The sequence below is a fragment of the Bos indicus genome, chromosome 3 (assembly GCF_029378745.1).
Source record: "Bos indicus isolate NIAB-ARS_2022 breed Sahiwal x Tharparkar chromosome 3, NIAB-ARS_B.indTharparkar_mat_pri_1.0, whole genome shotgun sequence".
Taxonomy (NCBI): Eukaryota; Metazoa; Chordata; class Mammalia; order Artiodactyla; family Bovidae; genus Bos; species Bos indicus.
The window spans coordinates 34,658,239-34,676,295 of NC_091762.1; the positions used below are offsets into that span (position 1 = coordinate 34,658,239).

The window sequence follows — 18,057 nt, forward strand, 5'->3', positions numbered from 1 at the left end:
TATTAAACATCTTGTTAAAAGCAACAGAAAAATGACCGCGATGATATCTCTCCTCCAGGGATTATAGCCTGGAAGACTGGCCCGGGTAGGTGTTACCTACTGTAACAGCTGCTTCTGGAGGTCTTACTTCCACCACACCAAACCCATTTGTGAATTTACAACCAGTCTTGTGCGAAGCCCTGGGACTCACATAGTCAAGCTGAATTTAAAAGCAAGGAGAGTTTGCCTTAGCTGGGCAATTTTCTAAACACACCTGGACTCCTCTGTCTTTTGACATCCCCATTCTGCCATCGCTCTGAGAAATCCTCTCGTAAGATTCCAAGGAGAAGGACATTTCAGGGCTGGCTATCTTTTACGAATTCTTTCCTAAACTGAAGTCTTTTGCAGAAGATTTGTAAGACGGGAGGCCGGTGTTTTTCACCGACGGCTCACGAGTGCAAATCCAGGGCTCCCGAGCACACTCGGCGGCTGTTTCCGCTCTGTGTTCCCAGAAGCTTCTTCCCGAGGGGCCTCCCGCGTTGGACCGCCAGGTGGCGCCCTTCTCGGAGGGACTTCGCCTTAGTCACAGAAGGCCGAGCAGTTGCCTGGCAACTGAAATTGGGCGTTCCAAACAATTGGGACCCGGGCTCCTCCGCGTGCTAGGTTGTGTGCGGCTGCGCGGGTCTCTCACCTCTTAAGAGCGCCTCGCTCGGTGTTTTGCCATGCCTCTCACCCGAGACCCTTTCCAGAACCCTGCGTTGGATAAAGATGATTCCTACTTGGGAAAGTCACGGGCTTCCAAGGTACTGAGGTTTCTTACGCAGGTACCCAGTAGGGTCGACCTTACTCTTCTGTCGGCCTGACTGGAAGAAGTGGTAACTTAACTCTGGGGAGGACACTGAGTCAGGTACGAGAGAGGTCTGTTTTCTGCCTACCTCCATGATCCCATATTCAGGTCTCCCCACCTTTCACGGTGCTTTTGAGCAGAGGGAAGTGGCGCTCTAGTCCAGAGGAACAAGGGGCACTTGCGGACCTAAGTAATGATTGGTCTGACGGGGCTTGCACAGGCCCAGATTCTACCAAGCAATGCTTTGCCCTATTTGGGAAACTGTTCTATGAAGAGACGTGAGGTATATAGAGTGGGAAAGAGGAATCAAACACCAGGTCATGCTTTATACATCTGTCTTTGATTCATGTTGGAATGTGTTTGTGTATATATGTGTTTCATGATGGTCCGGGAGGAGTAATGGACCCTGAAGCAGTGATGCAGGGGGTGGTGTTAAGATGCAAAGGGCAGGACTGATGGGGCTTTGTGGCTGACTGGATATGGGCCCAAGAGAGTGGCCAGTCTAGGAGGGCTCCTAGGTTTCTGAGGGCTTAGCTGATACCATTTACTGAATGAGGTGTCCAGGAAAAGCAGGTTTGGGGAGAATGACGTTGAGATCAATGATGTAGCTGTTGCTTTTTGGTGCCTGTGGGACACTTCTGTGGAGATGATGAGTAGACAACACGGTTAGGGCTGTGGGTTGACAATGTGTGGAAGCCACAGTATTCATATAGTGGTACTTTAAGCCATAGGAGGGAATGAGCTCATCCAGTGAATGTGAGAGTCAGAAAGGCAGAAATGAAACCCCTGGAGAATCCCACTTAGGGGCAGAGAGAGAAAACAGAGCTGAGAAGGAAGCTGAGAAATAATAGCCAGATGCAGAAGAAAAACCAGGAGGAGCTAGACCCATGCAGGATGGAGAGAACATTTCGTGGAATCAGAGTTGTGGCGTCAGAAACCACCGAGGTCAGATAAGATCAGGTCTGGAAATGATCCATTTGACCTAACCACAAAGGTTATTAGCAAGAGTAGTTTCAGTGGATGCTTGAGGCAGAGGTCGGACTGTATTGGTATGGAAAGGGGATGGAAAGGGGGTGGGAGGGAAAGTGGAGAGTAGTATGTGTTGACTCTTAAAGAAGGCTGGCTCGGTAGGAACATCATGGAGTCGTAGCCAGACAGTGACGAAAGGATGAGGAGAAACTGGCTACAGAAGATGCCAGGATAGCACAGCTCCCTAAAGTACCAGGAAGGGCTGGGTTCAGGAAGAAGAGTTATTCTTGAATAAAAGGGACTTCCCTTTCTCTGAAATGAAAGGAAAATGGATAGTGAAGATGGCAGCTCATGCTTGACAGGCCTGATTTTCTCAGAAAGACCATCTCACCCTTCTGCTTGTAGAGATGATGAGGCTTAGGCAGCCTTGGAGGACTGGAAGAGCTACCTGTGCTTGCATCATATGTAATATTCCCATCTCCTTTTCATCTTTCTTGGTGATAACATAGTGCCTGGTCCACACCCTTCAATTAATGGTGAGCTGAGTCATGCAGCACTGTGCCATATACCGGGGATGAAGAAGGTTCCAGCATCAGATAAGATGAATGAGAGTTCTACTAGGTTGTAGCTGTACTCACTGGAATTCAGTCACTGGTTCCATGAGCATCTCATTTTAGAACACCATGTTTTAGGTCACTGTGCTGGGTACTGGGGACACAGTGGTGAGCAATATGGCATTTTACATGTAATGAAGAAATCAGCTATGTGCTTTTCATATTCATACTTGTGGGGTTTTAATGAGAGAACCAAACATTCAATGAATTTTTTTGACACTCCCGCAGAAACAATGACCCTTCCTTGCTTACCGAAAATTTTTTCTCACCTGTTTAGACACTGTTCTCTCCTGATTCTCCTCTCCCGATTCTCTTGTCTCTGACTGCCCCCAGCCAACCCCATTATAATATTGTGCAGTCCTCATGAACCACCTCTTCCTTTTTGGTCAGATTCTTTTTGGGAGGCTTCAGCTGTTACTCCAACAACTGCATATTGCATTAGAATATCTTACCTCTTCTTCAAACTCAGGACTTCTGAACCTGAGCTCATCTTGCCTGTCTGCTCCCCATCCTTCACTTCATGTCCCACTTCACCCCTTTCCCTGTCTTCCTGGTCCATTTCTTTCAGTTCTAAGGGAAAACTTAGGAGGGTCAAAAGGCTGGGAGGCTTGCCCCATATCATCCTTCCCGTTTAGATGTCTCGATTCAATTAAAATGGAATGGCATGAGGGGATGGATGTCACTGATGCTACCACATCAGCAAGGCCTTCGGTAACCAGTTGTGGGTGTGGTTTCTCTTTTGCAGAAACTGCCATATAAGAACCCAACTCACCTTGCTCAGCAACAGGAACCCTGGTGTCGACTCAGCTCAACTCCCACAATTACCTCCATGAAACGGGATGGTTTTTTTTTTTATTCAGAGGTACCTAGCATTGAAATGCTATTTCTCATTATATCCACTTAGGACTAATGACTATCCTTTTTGAAAGGCAGGCTGTCCCTGACTGCTTTAGCAGCTTTATCTTGCCCCCAATCCAAGATCCTATCTCTGGGAAGGCAAAAGGCTTGAGTTTTGCTGCAGTTAATTATTTGGAGCAAATCATTCTCTCACTAGACTTCTCATTATAACCATGAATGAGGTAAGGCCCATTAAGCTCAAGAGGTTCCCATGTCTCCAGGAGAGCTTCCCACTCCTTAGACTTAAGCACGAGACAATTCTGTATGGACAAGATTTAAGAAGTCATCATGTACAGTAATTTGGTGTGTAAAGAGCTGGTGGGTCTCAGGCCCCAAAAGGGTTCACTCTGCTTTGGGAGAAGAGTAGAACCCAATAGAACCCAACTAGAATGGGTACACGGTGGCAAGTTAACCCTGAGAGGGTTGGCTTCCTCTGTAGATACCAAAGGATGACCTGGATTTCCGCTTAGCAGCCTTGTACAACCACCACACAGGGACATTCAAGAACAAGAGTGAGATACTCACACACCAGGAGACCATCCAGGATACCCGCCGGTAAGTGGTGGAGGCAGAGCCTCTCCCTAAGAACAATGCCATCCAATCAAGTAAGGTAAACCGTCACCTGGGAAATAATCGATAGGTTCCTATTTGTATAGATTTTTGCATTTTTTAACTTCTGTAATACAATTTCTGTGGGTTTCTTTTTTCCAAAATGAGATCTTCCAAAATTGGGCTCATCTGTATAATAAAACATTTGGTTAATTTGAGAGGCTAGAAAGGGCCTTTGGTTGCTATATTTTTGAGGTTGCATGCAACTCCTTCCCTCCTTACCTTCTTCTCTTGATTGATTTCATTCTCCCCTGTTCTTCCCACATCATCTTCCAGAATCAAGACCCAATTCCCTGGAGAATTTTTACCCGCTCCCCAACCACCCCTCATCACTTCCAGAGCTAACATCAGACATTGGATCAACCCTAAGAAGGAGTCTATTCACAGCATACAGGGATCCATAGGTAAGGGTTAGAAGACTGAGGAATGGAGGAAGATGGGTGGTGCAAGAGTTTTTCTCAATGGACACAGGAATCAGGGAGTTGAGGTGGCTGGCTATTAGGGAACATGAGGGATAACTGAGTCTGGCACATATCAGATGAATGCCAGGGACGTGCTGACTATAGGGCTAGGAAATGAATTCCGTTTCAGAGCCTCTGCCTTAGCCTTAGGTCTAATGGACAAGAATTTTCAGCAAAGGACAGAAACCTGGGAAAAGACCTGTAGCTTCCCATCAGTCTTGTGTTTCCCCAGCTGTTAGAACCTTCTCCATGGTCCCCATGAAAGTATGGGTGACAAATTCCCAGAAAAGGCAACAGATCTTAAATTCACAGCCCATTCCTTCTTCTTTTCTCCACAGTGTCCCCTCACACTGCAGCCACCAATGGAGGGTACTCCCGAAAGAATGATGGTGGCTTCTTCTCCACATAAGTGTTGACAGGCCCCTGGACTAATCATTGTGGAACATCCCGCCGACCACCTCCATTAAATAGATTTGTGTAAGTTGAAGCCTGGAGTATCTGTTACCCGCAGACTATAAGTTGCCACTTGACTACTCTTAAAGTGTGGAAGTTTCTCAGTTTCTAGAAACTAATGCTATTGGGCAATATTTGCAATTTGGAGTCAACCTGCTGAAAAAGATAAGGATTTAGGACAGAACAGCACTGCTTTTGGCAGGAGACAGGTATTCACATTTTGTAAACTGGAGTCATTCCAACTATACAGATATATAGCCATTCAACCTTTCTTGAAAACTTTTCATGTGTCAGCTGTTGAGCTAATTGTTAGGGAGACAAGAATGGGCATTGTCCATTCTCTCAATGAACTTAGAGACACTAACTTTAGTAGCTCTTTGTAGCATTAATATTTATGCAGAGGTCACACTTAACAGATTCCAGACCTTCTGGACTTAGTCATTTTCTGGGCTCTCCTTATCCATGAGAGCTCAGTCTCCCTGGTCCTTCTTCCTTTCCATTGTTCACTCTCTTAACTCTGCTGTCTCCTTGCCTGGGAGTCAATTCTTTTTTCGTTGCCTAGATTTATAGCCCCTGATTCTTAGAAACAGAGCTTAACAATCTGATCCTAGGGTCTGAAAGTACCTAAAAACTAATGCATTAATGTGGTTTCTAAAATTACAAGCCACTCACAGGAACCTGCTGTCAGAATGAGCAAGAAATGACAGACCCTTTAGAATATTGTACAATTAAGTTCCCATTTCTAAACTTGGACAGCATGTGCACTGTTGAATAAATCAAGACATGAAAGGGCTTCTATTTGGTACTCAAGTGCAGGGTCCTTAAATTCCACCAAACTAACAGTCCCTCTTCTACAGAGATTCTCCAATTTATTCATAGTGTTTACTGCTAAGTGGCAATATTTTCAGTTCTCATTATTTGGAAGGGCTGAAAGTAGCAGAGAGGGGTGACTCTCTGGATAATCACCTCATGCGAATTGATACTGAACATCGAAAAATTTATTACTGCGATCCATGCATGGAGGCTTTAAATAATCCTGATTTCTAGACCTCTCTGATAATTATAATTCAGTAAATCTGGTGCGGGTCCCTGGAATCTGAATTCTTATAAGCTTTCCAAGTTCTCTTATGGATATATACACATATATTGTTGTTTAGTCATTAAATTATATCCTACTCCTTCCCACTCCATGGACTGTAGCCCACCAGGCGCCTCTGTCCATGGGATTCTTCAGGGAAGAATACTGGGGTGGGTTGCCATTTCCTTCTTCAGGGGATCTTCCCAACCCAGGGATCGAATCGGTCTCCTGCACTGCAGACGAATTCTTTACCACTGAGCCACCTGGGAAGTCCTTATATACACAGGCTCAGAGGGTAAAGCGTCTGCCTGCAATGCAGGAGACCTGGGTTCGATCCCTGGGTCAGGAAGATCCCCTGGAGAAGGAAATGGCAACCCATTCCAGTACTCTTGCCTGGAAAATCCCATGAACAGAGAAACTGGTAGAATACAGTCCATGGGATAGCAAAGAGTCAGACACGACTGAGCGGCTTCAGTTCACTTCAGACGTGCGTATACACCTACATGCCTTCACCGGCAGGCGCTGTATAGTGTCTTTAGACCTAGGGCACCAGTGTTGGTATCACACGCGAGTCATAATGACAAAGCGGACCGAAAGAAAAAAAAAAAAAAAAGGAGGCGCCTAGAAAAGTAAAACTGCAGCAGAGAACAAGGTCTCTGTCCCCTTTCAGCTTCGGCGCCTGCGGGCGGGGCGACGGCTAGTTCGACGCCCGCCAAAGACCCCAGCCAGCTGTCGACTGTTGACACGTTATCCCCAATGCCACGGGCGGCCGTGCCCTGGGCCAGGCTCAGATCAGAATCGCCTCGATAATCAATGGCGCGGGACAAGCCCGGCCTCGTCTATCTGATCAATTCATCACTTCTGAGCGCCGGGCCCCACAGGACCGCTCGGAACCTCCGGGGCCACGGCGTTGCCACCGCCCAAGGGGCCTCGCTGCACAGCGCCCCGAGGAAGGACTTCGCAGGAGGGAAGCTTTTCATTTCGGGTCGGACCGGCGGGGCTGGAGTCCCAACCCGATCAAATAAGATCAACGTGTAGGCCGGGGGAGGGGGGCAGGGGCGAGCGCACGCACGCACACATTCACGCACCCACTCAGACATTCACGCATCCACTCACACACTCGGCCTACACGCGCACCGCACCCCCCCCCCCCCCCACACACACACACACACAACACCACACAGGAATTTACAGCAACCTCACTTCCAGCCCGCTCTCCCTCCGGTGAAGGAGCGGAAGTTCGCACCCTCTTTTATAGCCCCCGGCCCCGGAGACTTTTGGGAGGAACCACCAAGCACCGGCCATCTCCGAGTGTGCACTTTGCTGCCCTCGCGTGGTTCGGAGGGGAACCAAGGGCCCTGGTTCAGTCGCTCAGTCATGTCTGACCCCATGGACTGCATGCCAGCACGCCAGACTTCCCTGTCCACCACCAACTCTCAGAGCTTACTCAAACTCATGTCCGTTGAGTCGGTGATGCCATCCAACTATCTCGTCCTCTGTTGTCCCCTTCTCCTCTAGTCTTCAATCTTTCCCAGCATCAGCGTCTTTTCAAATGAGTCAGTTCTTCGCATCAGGTGGCCAAAGTATTGGAGTTTCAACTTCAGCATCAATCCTTCCAATGAATATTTGGGATTGATTTCCTTTAGGGTTGACTGGTTGGATCTCCTTGCTGTCCAAGGGACTCTCAAGAGCCGTAGTTCAAAAGCATCAATTCTTCAGCGCTCAGCTTTCTTTATAGTCTAATTCTCACATCCATCAGTTCAGTTCCGTTCAGTTCAGTCGCTCAGTCGTGTCCAACTCTTTGCGACCCCATGAATCGCAGCACGCCAGGCCTCCCTGTCCATCACCAACTCCTGGAGTTCACTCAAACTCATATCCATCGAGTTGGTAATGTTATCCATCCATCTCATCCTCTATTGTCCCCTTTCTCCTCCTGCCCCCAATCCCTCCCAGCATCAGAGTCTTTTCCAATGAGTCAACTCTTTGCATGAGGTGGCCAAAGTATTGGAGTTTCAGCTTTAGCATCATTCCTTCCAAAGAACACCCAGGACTGATCTCCTTTAGAATGGACTGGTTGGATCTCCTTGCAGTCCAAGGGACTCTCAAGAGTCTTCTCCAACACCACAGTTCAAAAGCATCAATTCTTTGCTGCTCAGCTTTCTTCACAGTCCAACTCTCACATCCATACATGACCACTGGAAAAACCATAGCCTTGACTAGACGGACTTTTGTTGGCAAAGTAATGTCTCTGCTTTTGAATATGCTGTCTAGGTTGGTCATAACTTTCCTTCCAAGGAGTAAGCATCTTTTAATTTCATGGCTGCAATCACCGTCTGCAGTGATTTTGGAGCCCCAAAAAATAAAGTCTGACACTGTTTCCACTGTTTCCCCATCTATTTCCCATGAAGTGATGGGACCAGATGGCATGATCTTAGTTTTCTGAATGTTAAGCTTTAAGCCAACTTGTTCACTCTCCTCTTTCATTTTCATCAAGATACTTTTTAGTTTCTCTTCACTTTCTGCCATAAGGGTGGTGTCATCTGCATATCTGAGGTTATTGATATTTCTCCCAGCAATCTTGATTCCAGCTTGTGCTTCTTCCAGCCCAGGGTTTCTCTTGATGTACTCTGCATAAAAGTTAAATAAGCAGGATGACAATATACAGCCTTGACGTACTCCTTTTCCTATTTGGAACCAGTCTGTTGCTCCATGTCCAGTTCTAACTGTTGCTTCCTGACCTGCATACAGGTTTCTCAAGAGGCAGGTCAGGTGGTCTGGTATTCCCATCTCTTTCAGAATTTTCCACGCTTTATTGTGATCCACACGGTCAAAGGCTTGGCATAGTCAAGAAAGCAGAAATAGATGTTTTTGTGGAGCTCTTCCTTTTTCCATGATCCATTGGATGTTGGCAATTTGATCTCTGGTTCCTCTGCCTTTTCTAAAACCAGCTTGAACATTTGGAAGTTCACGGTTCACGTATTGCTGAAGCCTGGCTTGGAGAATTTTGAGCATTACTTTACTAGCATGTGAGATGAGTGCAATTGTGCGGTAGTTTGAGCATTCTTTGGCATTGCCTTTCTTTGGGATTGGAATGAAAACTGACCTTTTCCAGTCCTGTGGCCACTGCTGAGTTTTCCAAATTTGCTGGCATATTGAGGGCAGCACTTTCACAGCATCATCTTTTAGAATTTGAAATAGGTCAACTGGAATTCCATCACCTCCACTAGCTTTGTTTGTAGTGATGCTTTCTAAAGCCCACTTGACTTCACATTCTAGGATATCTGGCTCTAGGTGAGTGATCACACCATTGTAATTATCTGGGTCGTGAAGATCTTTTTTTTGTATAGTTCTTCTGTGTATTCTTGCCATCTCTTCTTAATATCTTCTGCTTCTGTTAGGTCCATACTATTTCTGTCCTTTATCAAGCCCATCTTTGCATGAAATATTCCTTTGGTATCTCTAATTTTCTTGAGGAGATCCCTAGTCTTTCCCATTCTGTTGTTTTCTGCTATTTCTTTGCATTGATCACTGAGGAAGGCTTTCTTATCTCTCCTTGCTATTCTTTGGAACTCTACATTCAGATGCTTATTATATCTTTCCTTTTCTCCTTTGCTTTTTGCTTCTCTTCTTTTCACAGCTATTTGTAATCCCTTAGTATCTCTAGTTTTCTTGAAGAGATCTCTGTTCTTTCCCATTCTATTGTTTTCCTCTATTTCTTTGCATTGATCGCTGAGGAAGGCTTTCTTATCTCTCCTTGCTGTCCTTTGGAACTCTGCATTCAAATGGGTATATCTTTCCTTTTCTCCTTTGAGCCCTGCTAAGGCAGGACAAATTCCCACAATGCTGAATTATAATTGCCTTTGAATCTTTGTGTGACATATTTATAACCATATCTATAGTGTTTCTTTGATCTTTGATCCAAGTTCTGGATATAAGATGATATAACCTCAGGATCCCTCTAGGTTGAATGAGTTCTTTCCCCAGGAGAAAGCAAATTCTAATCATTCCAACACCAGCTTTCCCAGGATCTCCTCCCAAGGGAGAAGGCAAACATCATTTTACCAAAGGAAAAGGGTGAGAATTGATGACTTAAGTCCAAGGACGAAGTGGTCAGAATATCTAATGAGTAAAGGAAGGCAGGCATATACCTGTCCACACAAAGCCCTCTGCTACCCTTCACTTGCTTTTACTTACTATCATACCTACTAAAATCTTTCAACCTCTAAAATCAGTGAAAAAATGATTATGTAAATTACAATTAGCTCCTTTCACATCAGAGAGTATAATGTCTCAGTTGCTTCTTTCTCCTTTTTCAGTGACATGTATGTGAAGGGGGAAGACAAATCAGAATTTTGTGAAGTTATATTTGTGAGTCCCATCATGCACTTGGAATAAACAAATAGGGGGAAAGTATCCACTGTATGTGTCAGAAGCCCAAGAAATTTCTAGGTATCTGGCTGGGTAACCTGAAAACCTCATTTTACAGAAGAAACTTAATGACTGGTAATGGCAGTTGACACTTGTATTTTAATAGCGGTAGTAGGTAAAATATATTGGGAAATGTTATCTACATTACTTAATACAGCTCAAAATGTATTAATATATTTGCTTATATATATATATGTAATATATAGCTGGTATAAACATATATAGTGTGTGCGTGTGTGTGTGTGTGTGTGTATGTATATATATGTATATGTATATGTATATGTGTATATATATATATATATATATATATATATATATATATATATATATATACACTTATAGGCTTACCAGGTGGCGCAGTAGTAAAGAATCTGCCTGCCAATCCAAAGCAAGAGACTCAGGTTCAATCCCTGAGATGGAAAGATCCCCTGGAGTAGGAAATGGCAGCCTGCTCCAGTATTCTTGCCTAGAAAATTCCACGGACAGAGGAGCCTGGCAGGCTATAGTCTACGGAGTCACAAAGTTGGACGTAACTGAGCAAATATACACACGTATGTATATATTCAGTTCAGTTCAGTCGCTCAGTCGTGTCCGACTCTTTGCGACCCCATGAATCGCAGCACGCCAGGCCTCCCTGTCCATCACCAACTCCTGGAGTTCACCCAGACTCACGTCCATTGAGTCAGTGATGCTATCCAGCCATCTCATCCTCTGTCGTCCCCTTCTCCTCCTGCCCCCAATCCCTCCCTGCATCAGTCTTTTCCAATGAGTCAACTCTTCACATGAGCTGGCCAAAGTACTGGAGTTTCAGCTTTAGCATCATTCCTTCTAAAGAAATCCCAGGGCTGATCTCCTTTAGAATGGACTGGTTGGATCTCCTTGCAGTCCAAGGGACTCTCAAGAGTCTTCTCCAACACCACAGTTCAAAGGCATCAATTCTTTGGTGCTCAGCCTTCTTCACAGTCCAACTCTCACATCCATACATGACCACAGGAAAAACCATAGCCTTGACTAGACGGACCTTTGTTGGCAAAGTAATGTCTCTGCTTTTGAATATGCTATCTAGGTTGGTTATAACTTACATATGCATGTACACACACACACACACCCCCTCAAAGGAGAGAGCTATGCCTTCGTTGATTCTGAACTGTATCATACATACATCATACATTCAATGGCCATCACATGGGTTAACAGGACTGACAGTATTCACTAATGCCAACTAACAAGGTATACTATAGGCAGAGCCCAGGCGAGTATTAAACAAAGTTCAACAATTCAGTATGCATGTGACAAAAATGGACAAAAACGGTAGGGAAAAATTTTATTTTCAAGGACTGTGCAGACAATGATGAATAAAAAATTTTATTTCAACTATAAAAAGCTGACTTCATTCCACCCTGGCATACAACATTTATGGTGATGCCAGTTTGAATCTGAGGCAATACTGCTATCCCCATGCTTCCACCCCTAAAAGACTCTCTTAGAGGAACAACTTCCTACAATTTTCAGTCAAAAATTTATGATACATCAATCAAAGTAATGAATAAAACAAGTTTCTGCTTATCTGCTTATATAAAGAAATGAAACAAGCTGTGTATTTGTTTCTTGCTGTAAATTACCTTTACTCCATGCACTTTTTGGTATGTTCTGGTATGAAAACATCTCAAAATATAACAATTCAAGAGTTCAGGTCAAGATGACCCACGCAGGAAGCTGTAAAAATTGATTTGAACTGTGAAATGGAACTAGTTTAAAATATGAAGAAGCTCTAAGTTATTAGCCCTATTAGGAAACAAAAGTCATTAAAGCTACAAAATAACAAGTGCAAAACACGCTGAACCTGTATTTCCAGGGAGTGACATTCCTGCTGGCCAACAGGTTCCAAATTGACACCCACAAGGTGTAACTCTTTCTGTTCCACTAGCTTTCCTTTCTCTTGTGTGAAAAAGTCTCAGAAATGACAATGAAAATATAGGAATCATTGAAATTTACCCTGTAGACCAATTCTGGAGATAACAGCCAGAGATGATGATTAGACATGTAGTGTTTACTTGATGACTTTCTATACTTCTAGGAACCCTCAAAGCACTAAACTGAGTGTTTCAGAATCTAAACTTCCTAGCAGCTTTTGTTCTTTTGGAATAAGACAAAAGACAATTTACTACCACAAAGGGATCAACCACAGCCAACTTGTCCATAGTCAAGTTTTACTTTAATGAGCAGTTCAACTGGTAGACCTATGTCTATGCTTGCTCTTTACAATAATTTGACCAATTTTTTTTAAGAGAAATTCTAGGCTTCATAAATGCGACAGTTAATCCTTTTGTAGATATAAGAAGGAGGGAATGGAGAAGTCTTCCCTTCAAATATAAGAGTCATCTAAAACTATTTGCTCAGGAGTTTACTCCATGGAAAAGCTCATCCATCAATCTCAATTGGAAACCTGGGTTTTCCTTTACTTTAGAAGACACTCTCATTTATTCATGGATTGTATGAACTGTACAAACATGCATATGAGTGCCATCAATTTCTCATTAAAATTTCTAATGTTCTTATAATTTCCAAGAGACAGCTAAAGAGTACTGCAACATGAACAAAATTTAAAATGAACCAAAAAACACAATTGACTGAAAATTGCCATAATAACCCAGATTTAAACAAAAAATAAGTTTGTATCTTCAGTAACATGACAAAACTTCCATCTAACATCCCAATAAATTCTAGATGACTTTACTAGCATATGAATTAATACACTAAATGTATTTATTTCTTCTACCCCAACTGCAAATATATTAAATAATTATTTCTTCAATAGTTTCTCTTTCCCTTAGTGGTGGCATTTAAAACTGAGTAACAGTATTTAGCACTCAGTCATTTAGAAAAAATTTTAAAAATTTTAGGAAAATAGCAACAGTTTCCATATACCATTTGAAGGGGTGAAGTTTCCTTTTGGGAATATTGCTGAATGGAACATTGTTTCTTGTCTAAATCACTCCTTTCAGGTCTCACCATAGACAGATAATTTCCAAATCTTATGTAGGCCCAGATTGTTTTGGCAAAACTCCTGAGCTCCAGCACACAGCAGAGCTATTTTCACTGTTTCTTTTTGCAGTGAGGATCTTGCCTCTCTATGTTCCCAGGTGGGTATGTGAAAGATAAATTTCCAAAGCCAAAACAATGTCTTGGCATTGTTTAACTACTATTTCCCACTCAGCCTCCCAACCCCACCCTCCCAGCACTCCTGCAATTTATCACATCCAAATAAAACAGTAAAAATAAAAGTCAAGTCTTAAAAATTATCTCTCTTTCCAAGAAGTTTGAACACAGCCTATATCCTCCCCTAATGAGCCTCAGTTTGAAAAAAGCCTGATGAGGGGCTGAAGAACAAAATAGGTATCAGTTTTTAAGCAGGAGGTATGGAATCGTATCACCGAGGGGAGTAATTTATCTGGACATTATATGCTCTCTGCTGAGGACTGATTTACAAGCAGGTCAAAGGAAGTTTGCTTTCTGTAGTCCCCTGAAGCATAAATAATGTTTGTAATCATGAGGAGTTTTCCCCACAGGAAGCAGGGGAAGATGCTGTGGTGTCATCCTGGGGACTTCGATGATTTTAGCTGAGCTTTCCTATGCTGCGCCCAGGCTCCTGACAGGTTCTTCACCTTTGTCCCCTTGGCTGGCGGTTGATGAAATGGATGCTTCAGAATTCATTTTATAAACAGGACGTAGAAGGCCATCACAATGCAGGCGATTGCCACAGCAGCATGCAGCCTGGTTCCAATTACAGCAGCTAGCAGGAAATAATAAAAAGAGAAAAGGAATCACACCTTGCCCCTTATGTAAGTCCTCACTTTCAAGGTGATATTTTGAAATCTTTAGTCACAGATAAAGAGACCTGTTAAGGATCTCAAGAATCAACCCATCCAGGAATGTATTTAAATACTACTCAGGACTTCCCTGGTGGTCCAGTGGTTAAGAATCTGCCTTGCAATGCAGGGGACTTGGGTTCGATCCCTGGTGGAGGAATTAAAATCCCACATGCTGTGGGGCAACTAAACCCATGCACAGAAACTACTGAGCCCATGTGCCACAACTGGAGAGTCTGTGTGCTGCAGCTCTCATGACATAACTAAAACTCGACTCAGCAAATTAACAGCACTGGAGTCTATGAGCTGCAACTCACATGACACAACCAGGACTTGACTCAGCAAATTAATAAGTAAATAAAAATATTAAAAAAAAATAAATAAGTACTACCCTTAAGCCCTAGGTTTTACGTGAATATATCATTAGTTTAAATTTTGCCCTATTTTGAAAAAATACTTAGGTAAATAGGATTCCAGATGAAGGTGCCCAAAATAAAAAGTAAAAAAGCATCTGAGTTAATAAAAACAATACTTAAAAAAAAAAACTCCAATATATTCTTCCAGAAATTCGGGAAAAAAAAAAAACAACTTTTCACTGGGAAAATATTACTCCCAACAATTCCAGTCCAGTCTAAAATTGTTTAAATTATACACTTTTATGCCACAGAGAATATTAAAATTACTTTGTAGCTAAAACAAACAATTACATAAAAGTTGAACCAAATATAATCCCAGCCTGTCCCACCTTCACTTGGCAGCACCTCACTGTCCAGAGATGGCAACTTCCTCTCCCTGAACAGATATGATCTTACCTTTGTAAAACACACCCCAAACTCCCTTCTTTTCTGAGAGCAGCCAGGTTTTGAGACGAGGTACTTTCTTGAAGTAGGCACAGGTGCAAACAAACAGCAAACCAAACACCAGAATCCCATCCAAGGAGTACACTGTTACAGGAAGAGAAGAAAGCCTTAGGTGCTAATCCAGCTTGGGACAAGTAATGCCACTGGAGAACACAATGTGATATAATACCAAGGTGGTGACCTCAGTGGCAGTGCCAGCTCTGACAAGAAGGAGCCAAGGTCCTGGCAAGATCTCACTGCCTTCTTCCCTCTCCTTTCAAGAAATGCAAGTTCTGAGAAGAGTGTGCCAGTTAATGTGGAATCAGCTTGCCAGGAATGGCCAGTGTGGGCAACATGTTGAGAGAAGTATAAGAATCCTTGGTGCCTGAGCTGAGAGATTGAAATGTGCTCTTACTAGAAATCACTCATGTGATAAAGAAGAGCTAGATACTTAGCCAAGTCTTTCAGAGCTTCATCTGTTGGTAATGAATATGATAAGGCAAAAGCTTAATGGAAACTGCAAGAGTTAGAAATCATATGACTAATTTTCCTGTGTTTTGTCTTACACTTCATGCATCATACTCTACTTACAAACCAAATTTCTGCCAGAGTAACAGATTCTTGAGAACAAACAAGCCAAAAAAAATTTTTTTTGAGGCTTCATCGTGGTGGAACAAGTGCGAGAAAAAAGCTTTGAACACATAGTTCTAGTTCTTACATATGTAAACTGAGCTATGTCTGGTAAGCACAATGAATCATCTAAGTGGAAAAAAAAAACAATCAGACCACAAAGGGGGGAACGGTGACTAAAATTTATTCATTAATTACTATGTGTTCAATTGCTTCCTTATTTCTCAGTTCAGATGACTTTTTCCTCTAGGTGATGACCCTTCCTGTACTGTGTCTAGTAACCTTAGACCTCTGACTGTCCAGAAAGCTTCAAAAGAATATTTGACACAACCAGCATCTCCCAGTTCTGGACCACTCTATCTCCCTCTCTCCCTCCAGTAAAACTATCTCACAGCTAGATGTCACACAGCAACAGTCCAGTAAATTAATACATATACCAAGTTTTTAGGATGAACAATACCTTTACCTGCTAATCTCCTCCTCCTGTAAGTTTTTGCAAAGCCAAAAGTCACGAGGTGAAAGGCTTATGGAAAAGGTACTTTTTGAGAAATACTCTCCTATGCCCCTCTAATCATACTGTGTAAGAGGCCTTGTCATCTTTTTTCCAGTAAGATGGACTCTAAAGAACACAAAGGCCTCGTTTCCTGTCCTTCGCTGGAATGGGGAAATCGTTGTCTATATAATCGTGTTCGAAGAGGCCTGCAAAATTAGGTCAGATAAACAGGGTGGCAACTGCCACAACTTTAGAAGACGCAGTACCCAACCCTTGCAACTTTCCCTACGGTCTCCAGATGAGATCGCCCAGGCAAGACTTTAGAATCAAATAAAAGAAAGCTTTCTGGCATTTTAACAAAATAAGAACTTTTTTTTTAGGATTCACATTCACCCCCCCCCAAAAAAAAACTGTGGGCCTTAAAAACCCTCTATGATTTCTTGGTCTTCCCAAGATGCCTACTATCCGAAAGTATGAGAAAACAGAGGGCTGTGAGGAGGATTCTCTCATTTCCCTGGTGCTACAGCAATAGCTCGGGCTTCTCCGGTGGCTCAGACAGTAAAGACTCTGCCTGCAATGTGGGAGACCTGAGTTCAATCCCTGGGTTGGGAAGATCCCCTGGAGAAGGGAAAGGCTACCCACTCCATTATTCTAGCCGGGAGAATTCCATGGACTGTATATTCCATGGGGTCGCAAAGAGTCGGACACGACTGAGCGACTTTCACTTCACAGCAACAGCTCAACCAGGAGTGGCCTCGCGAAACGGCTTGTAAGGGCCAAAACGAACTTCTAGAAGAGAGAAGTGAAAATACAGGCTAGGGACCAAGGACTCGGGGTGTGGGCACAAGAGGCACTGGGGGTTCTAGATGTGCACGCGACGGGGGAACCCGCGGAGTAGTACAGGAAACAGGAGTTAGGGACACGGAGAAGCCAAAGGGAGGACTCCGATGGGAGGGGGCGGGGAGAACGGCCACGTCAATCGGGCTCCGCCCGCCACGTTTTCCCTAGTGTACTGGACTCCCATCCTTTGCTCTGGGCATTGGTTCTCACCGTTCGTCATGGCGGCTGGGCCCGGTCCTGGATAGGGAGTCCGGGGGAGGGGTCAGTGGCGGTAGCGGCGAAGACCGGGGGAACCCAGCTCCCACCTGACACTTCCCGATCCGGGCCGCGGCAACGGGCAGGAGCCGTACTACGCAGGCGCAAGGGAAGGGAGGCGAGCGCCAAACGCAATCAGTCGTGGCTAGGAGATTACCGAGCTAGGGGAACCTGCGTGGGTGGAACTCGCAAGAAAAGGTGTGGGTGAGAAGAAAGCTGTCCAGAAGGCGTCCTTCGTGGCCATGGTAAACAATATCTTCTGGGTCCCCCTGCAGATTTAGTGCTGGGGCTAATCTGATCTGCTCCCGTCGTTGTGTTTGAAAAGGTAAAGTGAAAGAAACTGAAGTTGTGTCCGACTCTTTGCGACCCTATGGACTGTAGCCTACCAGGCTCCTCCGTCCATGGGATTTTCCAGGCGAGAGTACTGAAGTGGGTTGCCATTTCCTTCTCCAGGGCATCCTCCCGACCCAGGGATCGAACCCGGGTCTCATGCATTGCAGGCAGACGCTTTACCGTCTGAGCCGGAAAAGGTAAAGGCTTGCAGTTTTGCACTTTATTTTTCGCTGTGGCAGCTGCTCTGGTTGTGTGTGTGCAGCAGCCCCCCTGCAATGGAGAAGTCTCTCAAGCTTCCACGTAAGAGAACGCAGACAACTGGGGTCCTGAGGCGACGCCTGCAGCCTCTGGGACAGCGCTTGCTGCGCGGATCGTTCTTACTCCGTATGGAAATCTGGATGATGAGGCTGCATCTGAACTTTCAAATGAAATTAGGAACCTTATAACAAAAACAAGTTGCGTA

The 18,057-nt window shown here is 44.1% G+C and overlaps 3 protein-coding genes and 1 non-coding gene across 5 annotated transcripts in view; 1 reads left to right on the forward strand and 3 right to left on the reverse strand.

Annotated features, from left to right (window-relative positions):
• Window positions 1-443, reverse strand: part of ELAPOR1 (endosome-lysosome associated apoptosis and autophagy regulator 1) — a 77,055-nt gene extending 76,612 nt beyond the window's left edge. The window contains exon 1 of the mRNA XM_019956939.2: window positions 254-443. The gene's annotated coding sequence lies outside the window, so the exon portion shown is untranslated. The remainder of the gene's footprint in view (window positions 1-253) is intronic.
• A 150-nt stretch (window positions 444-593) lies between these two features.
• Window positions 594-12,015, forward strand: CFAP276 (cilia and flagella associated protein 276). Of its 2 annotated transcripts, XR_011565768.1 has the most exons (6): window positions 594-782; window positions 3,155-3,271; window positions 3,746-3,861; window positions 4,192-4,319; window positions 4,715-4,853; window positions 10,224-12,015. XR_011565768.1 is itself a non-coding variant. In XM_019956940.2 (5 exons), the coding sequence occupies exons 1-5, from the start codon at window positions 702-704 to the stop codon at window positions 4,783-4,785; spliced, it is 513 nt and encodes a 170-aa protein (XP_019812499.1). In that variant the 5' UTR covers window positions 594-701; the 3' UTR covers window positions 4,786-4,863. The 2 variants fall into 2 exon arrangements, 1 of the variants encoding a protein (XP_019812499.1); XM_019956940.2 differs by lacking the exon at window positions 10,224-12,015 and having other exon boundaries at window positions 4,715-4,863.
• On the reverse strand, window positions 6,695-7,137 carry LOC139182400 (small Cajal body-specific RNA 2). The gene has a single exon (XR_011566063.1). It is a non-coding gene; the product is annotated as a small Cajal body-specific RNA 2 (non-coding RNA).
• On the reverse strand, window positions 11,637-17,371 carry TMEM167B (transmembrane protein 167B). The gene is made up of 3 exons (XM_070785979.1): window positions 17,217-17,371; window positions 15,017-15,148; window positions 11,637-14,128 (listed from the first exon to the last, which is right to left on the reverse strand). The coding sequence occupies exons 1-3, from the start codon at window positions 17,224-17,226 to the stop codon at window positions 14,046-14,048; spliced, it is 225 nt and encodes a 74-aa protein (XP_070642080.1). The 5' UTR covers window positions 17,227-17,371; the 3' UTR covers window positions 11,637-14,045.
• Window positions 17,372-18,057: the final 686 nt, after the last annotated feature.

Coding starts and splice junctions, on each gene's coding strand:
- CFAP276 (XM_019956940.2), top strand. CDS start 702: ATGCCTCTCACCCGAGACCCTTTCCAGAACCCTGCGTTGGATAAAGAT. Junction 3,862..4,191: donor ACCATCCAGGATACCCGCCG/GTAAGTGGTGGA, acceptor ATCATCTTCCAG/AATCAAGACCCAATTCCCTG. Junction 4,320..4,714: donor CAGCATACAGGGATCCATAG/GTAAGGGTTAGA, acceptor TTTTCTCCACAG/TGTCCCCTCACACTGCAGCC.
- TMEM167B (XM_070785979.1), bottom strand. Junction 14,129..15,016: donor TTGGGGTGTGTTTTACAAAG/GTAAGATCATAT, acceptor ATTTCCTGCTAG/CTGCTGTAATTGGAACCAGG.